At 39.7% G+C, this 6,369-nt stretch overlaps 1 protein-coding gene across 3 annotated transcripts in view; it reads right to left on the bottom strand.

Annotated features, from left to right (window-relative positions):
* The window catches only part of oprd1a (opioid receptor, delta 1a), a 12,572-nt gene extending 9,270 nt beyond the window's left edge, over positions 1-3,302 (bottom strand). For 2 of the 3 annotated variants that reach the window (XM_035681420.1, XM_035681421.1), the window contains exon 1: positions 3,038-3,302. In XM_035681420.1, coding sequence (XP_035537313.1) covers positions 3,038-3,288 — 251 coding nt within the window. In that variant the 5' untranslated portion in view covers positions 3,289-3,302. The remainder of the gene's footprint in view (positions 1-3,037) is intronic. The other variant, XM_035681419.1, reaches the window with a different exon arrangement.
* Positions 3,303-6,369: the final 3,067 nt, after the last annotated feature.

Genomic DNA, 6,369 nt, shown 5'->3' with positions numbered 1-6,369 from the left:
TAGTGTATAATCACGTGAATATAGGAACCTACCTACCTTAGAATGAGCTTTTTATCGTTTTTATCTACAGACTATGGATGTATTCTATGGAGGCCACCATGTTTCTATAGTAGCCCAGCAAGGACTTTCTTTTTTTCATGCTTGGAAAGGGAGGGTGAGTTGAGTGAGTTGCAATCTGCAACTACACCACTAGATGTCACTAAATTCTACACACTGGAACTTTAAACATGTGGTTAACGTTGTGAAACTGTCACAATTTGGTTAGGTTTACTTACCAAAACTGCTTGGTTAGGTTTACTTACCAAAACTGCTTGGTTAGGTTAATAAAACGAAAAACTTTGTTTGGGTTTTGGGTTAAAATAAGCATTTTAGGTGACGTAACCTAACTTAAGTAACTTTAAACTTTGAATACGTAAATGTTCATCCATCTACCCCAACCTTCTCTCTGTGCAGACATTCTCGCTCTTTATACCGCTACATTCTTAATTACGACAGCCACTAGAGGTTGCCATTTAACAGTAAATGCAAGTATGGGTTGTAAAAATCTGCTTGCACAATTGTCTTTTCTGGACGACAACATTGGTCAGCAGTTTAGACATTATCAGACCGTCTTTGTTAGTCTTCTTTTTACAACAATGATGGGGCCCTGTGGGACTGGAATAAGAGATCATCATTGCCTTTAAATACAGTATCTTGAAAAAAATATCTTAACTCAGTTTTCTGGAGCTTTCAATCACATCTCACAGTCTTCCTTAGCGGATGGACCTTGCTCAGTCCTCCAGATAGCTCAGTGAAGTGTGGATAATAAATAGTAACGCGTGATTACAGGTCTATCTGCTGAGGAAGACCATGAAATATGAAAGCTCTGGAGAAAAAGAGGTAGTGAGTGGATCTTGAGTTAAAGGTTTTGATAAACGTGTAGGACCTGTATTATCAAAACACACTTGTTGTTACCACCTGTATCCACAGGGGTCGCCAGATCAACAAGGAAGCAATTTTAAGGGTTAAAACTTGTGTGTGGTTGTCTCTTGCTTTGCCTCTGAATTCATCATTTACCATCAGGGTAGTACAGAGTAAGGCTAGTAAATAAAAAATATGCATCATAGAAAGTTTGAAAGCTAAAGGAAGATAAACGATTACCTCACTGAAGTTTACCCAGCTTTCCTTTTCCTTTTCATTATAATATATCCTTGTCTGAGTTTGGGCGTCTTCTCCAAGTTAGAATGTTAAAAATGTTCCACAGGAGATAATATATTCTGATGGGGATGGTTAATGTGCTCAACTTCCCTCTGCCTCCGTCTCTAGGGGGGTCTGGCATTAGAGATGAGTCCTCTCACTCAAACAAACACAACGCCAGGCGAATCGCTGCGCACAATTTGATTCACTGCCTTTCCCAAGCGCACATCCATCTCCTCTTTGTCTCCCTCTTACTTCCCTCAAACACACTTTCTTTTTTGTCTTATTTTCCCCATTATTCTCACTCCGAGTCTTGAACAGAAATAAGTTGTAAATATTTATGAGTCTTTCTTGGCTCTATATTTTAAGATTGCCACTTGCAGAAAATGGCTTGCTTGTGGCTTCCCCTATATCCAGCTCCATCTGTTTTGCTCTGTCGGTGCTCCTCCTGCTCTCTTTCAATGTAAAATATCACCGACAACCCTATACACCACTTTGAAATCTTATTATGTATATTTTAGCCTGTCGTGTCATGTTTGTGGGCTGAAAAACGACCACTGGCCCCGACTGTTATCCTTCTGTGCTGAAATTGGGGAGTCTTAAATTAATTCTACCTTGCTTGTTTAATTCGTCACCCTGGCTGAAGTAATTAACGCTTCAGGTGATATTGTGGGAACACATACAGAGATTAGAAGGTAATTAATATGATGAGCAAGGACAAGCCGAGCTTCTGCAGAAGATATAAGCTGTTTTATTCCTGACAAGCGAGCAGGTTAGGACTGGAGGTTCTTCTCAGGAAATGACAGGGTGCTTGAATCTAGTGGCAAAGAGAGTGTATTATATTGCTTTTGGAGCTGAGGGGGGAAGACAAACAGTGACCTCGGACTGACAAACATCCACTAATGGACTATATCAGTCACAAAGCTTTTAAGCCCTAAAATGCCTTCATTTGCATCATTCATCATAAAACTACAGACTATAAAAGCTTAAATTAAAAAGCTTAAATTAAAAAGATAGGTTCATCATTCCTGTTTACATGCCAATAAGGAGGCAAACACAGAACATACACCAAATAAAGACCCAACATGTCTCCCTGAGTAACTGCAGGAATTTCTCTCCCTTTCCAGCAAACCCAGTGGACAGGAGATGGTCCACAGATCTGTGTGGGCTAATGGACACTGTGTGTGAGTAGCCCTCCCTGCCTGAGGCGCAGCTGAGTCAGACTGAATTGAGAAACTGGAGACTGAGACTAGAGGTGCGACTGCCCCCCGACCCTGTTCAGCATAAAAATCATGAAAGAAGCATGCAGAGAGCCAGCTCAGAACGCAGGTACTGAACACACAAATGCAGCCAGGGTTGCTCCCCCTGCTCAACTCACACTCAGAGATGACCAGAAAAAGAGAGTTGTTCATGGGGCAATAAATGCTGATCTGCTAGGAAAATGTTGAGCAAAGACACCATATCTGCCCTAAAAAGGTCTTGTGAATTTATACTTACATATTTCTGCACAAAAACCATAAACTTCCTGAGAGTGAGAAAATCTCACTTTTCATGGCATCAAACCTTTCTGTTAAATTGTGTTTGTACTCAATGTAATACTTTCATCAAAGTGGGGAAACAGTAAGAACAGAAAATGCAACAAAATGTGTTGAATTAGTGAAAACTCACTCAATGTTCTCTTTTAAATGTCGGTGTGGGCATTATAAGGTCTCATGAGCGCATGTTGGTGAATTTTACACCCATTTTGAACTATGTTGCTCTTATTAGGTCTCACTACTCATTTAAAACAATTTATACGGCCAGTAAAATGACTGCAATTAAAAACAACAACAACAACAACAACAACAACAACAGTGTTTACCTGACCACCCCGTACATGACGAGGACGTTGCCCAGGAGTCCCACCACGCAAATGACCGAGTAGAGAGCCGTGATGGATATGGCTATGATTATACCCCCGGCGCTCCTCACCGGACCCTGCTGCTCGGTGTAGTTCTGCAGCCTGTCGCCCATCAAGCCGCTCTCCTCGTCCGGGAAGGTGACATTGAAGGGGATGACGGAGTAAAGGTCGGACAGGGAGAGCTGCGCTCCCGGGACCGTGTACGGCTCCATGCTGCGGCCGCTGCGGCGCTGTCCACTCTGCTCGTGGTGCTGAAAAACTTGCTCACACAATTAAAGGAAGTTGATTGTGAGGAAATGGGAGAGCGGGTCCGACTAAAAGGCAAGAAGCGGAAAGAGAGTGAAGGAGTTTCCAAGAAAAAAGAATTGTGTGGACACAGAGAGGAGCCCTGCGTGCGAGAATTCCCTGTGTTTTCTATCCAGATGGAAGAGGAGACCGTGGCCCCTCAGCAGCAGTCAGCTGTGTCCGTGTGCTGTAGCTGTGTGTACACACACCTCTTATACTCTCCAAGACCCCCCACCTCACAGCCGGGGTCCGTGCGTCGACGTCAAGGCTGCGCATTATGGGCGTCAAAAAAGGGAAGGCGAAGTGACGGGTGCGCCATACCTGAACCGACCTGAATGCATCTGGTGGGTTCTTTCTTTAAACTGGAGGTTTAGATAAAGAAATAATCTTATTATAGTAATAAAGAGGAATGAATTATTCCCAATCGTAAGGATATAGGGCAGGAAAAAGTCACTCACACTGAGGCCAGACACTGCAGGCACAATCCTCGTTTTTTAACGCACAATTTCAGTTGGGAGATTTTGGCCTATTGTGCTTCCATAACAGCTCTTTTTTCAGACCAGTGAAAATAAAATGCTCAGAATACACATTAAGGTGTTTATTTACCTATACTTTGTCTATATCTGTAGATGTCTGTAGATTTCACCTAAATCCACCAAAAGTTAGCATTAGATAATACCTCATTTGAACATTCAAACATAATATTTCCTAAAACTTGTAATACAAAAAATAATTGTCTTAATGTAGTAGCAGTAATAATAATAATAACTTTATTTATATAACACATTTTTAAAACCGAGTTTACAAAGTGCTCTGACAAAGTGTAGCTGTGATACACAAAATAAAGAATACCAGAATACAATAAAAGGAGGAGAATAGAAGCCATACAACTAAAATAAAAATAAATAAATAAAAATAAAATTGAATAAAAAAAGTGAAACGACAGTTTCAGATAAAGGCAAGTCTATAAGAAGTGATTCTGCAGACCTTATCATCAGTAATGAATGGTGGGGCCTCGGGATATCTCTTCCTTACAAGTTTTACCCTTTTCACCTGTAGTGTCTTACAAATGTATAGCGTTTTACAGTAATAAAAAAAATATTTTCTCTGTGGCTGTTGACAATATTTTCTTATTTATTGTGTGATAAAAAGAGATATCCAACATTCCCTCTGTAAAAACCTTTTACTCTAATATATCAAAAAAATGAAAAAAGAATTTTATTTTGATAGGACAGGTGAAGTTTGAGAGCAAAGGGCTGCAGGTTGGAATTGAACCTGGACCGATGCGGTAAGGACTCAGACTACATGGGGCTCTACCAGGTGAGCATACGCAAAATAGTGCATTTCTAATTAGATAATGCATCATTTGCACATTTAAATAACCCTTAATTGAAGTAATCAACTGGGGAAGTTTCCTGGTGACATCTATTAGTTTATTATGTTTTTATCCTGTTCACCTGTAGTAAAGTTGATGCAAGCTGTAAAAATAATCAACCCAGCTGCCAACAAACAAACAAGTCTAAAATCGATAGAGTTCCCATTGAAGTAATTTAGTGATGTGTGCGACAGAGAAAAAAACATTGCTTCACAATGTTTTGACAGCATGGGATGAAAGCCCAAATCAGTAGCCCTTCCTTACACAAAGCAAAACTCAGACGTCCCAACGATGAATAAGATTATCATGAGGAATATTACAATTGAGAAAACAATGTAACCGCAGCGGGGTCCATTTAGAGCCTTTTTTATATCACATGATCTTCATAAGCATTTTTTTCCTGAGCACTTTAAAGAGTATCTGAACACCCATTACAATGTGTTTGCTGACCTTCAGTGGTTGAACTCACCTTCGTGCAGTGACTTACAGGTGTACTCCAGGACCCAGTTTCATCACTGCTTGGTGTGGTTCCAGCGTGTTTTCTCACATGTATAAACATATACATTATACATACTCTAAACTCTGCATGGCATGGTGACTAACTCACAGGGCTGTGTCATGGATGGATTAAGGGAAAGTTTGTGTCAAAGCTCCATTAATTCCTATGGAAACTGCTCAGTGGCGCATGGATCTTCCACATACACTAGCACATTGTATGGTAGCGTATACTTTCCATTTTATAGGATCGAATGGATGAAATTCTGATTATCATATTAAATAAAACTAGATAAGCTATGGCAGATTCCTCCATTTTGGAATCTCTACATTCTCACAAGGAAACTACAATTGCATGACTGCTGATTACAACTGCTGAAATCAACAACAAAAAAATGTTTTGTTATAGTAGATGTTAAATAGCTCTACATTCTGACAGCCAGCAGTGTTGGGTTGGGCCATTAGGCTTTCTTTATTTAATTGTTAAGTAAATTGTCTAATAGAACAATAGCAAAATGTCACAGACAAGAAAATGCTAAAATTATTTATTTTTTTTTAAATCATAGTACAGACAGAAATGTATAAAAAGTTCTATTAACAGGAAATAATCTGCTCAAATTCATCCAAAAAACTAAATTTACACAAACTTCTCGCAGTTACTGAGTTCACTGTTTGGGTTCATTGTACAGTTTTAAATTTAATATGAAATATACATAAAATATGTCACCCAGTCAGGGATTATCAGTTTACTAAATGAGCAAGGGCAGGCAGCAGCATTTCAGTGTGGTGATGTGGGGAGGAGGGAGGGGACTGCTAACTGCAAGAATAGACAGGAACTTAGCCAAAAACACCTTTAAGGTACAGAATAGCTAGGCTACTAAATGGACTGTTTGATGAGACTGTTCTGTCAACTGCTGTTTCTTAAGTTAAGAATGACTTTAAACCTCAGGAATATCACAGTAACAACTATCAAATAAAGTTTATAAAGTTAATTTTAAACACATCATTCCCTTTGCTCGATATTCATCCATCCAGATTCAATGACACATTTCATTCTCTTCAATGCCATATCCAGTTGAGAAGAGCCTTTGTATGGGCTGGCCTGTCCATTAGCTACTGTACATCATGACACCCAGAG

The sequence above is a fragment of the Morone saxatilis genome, unplaced genomic scaffold, assembly GCF_004916995.1.
Source record: "Morone saxatilis isolate NCDOM2014 unplaced genomic scaffold, NCSU_SB_2.0 Contig9, whole genome shotgun sequence".
Taxonomy (NCBI): domain Eukaryota; kingdom Metazoa; phylum Chordata; class Actinopteri; family Moronidae; genus Morone; species Morone saxatilis.
The sequence above is the reverse complement of the archived record's forward strand: the minus strand, read 5'-3'. Positions and strand labels throughout refer to the sequence as shown.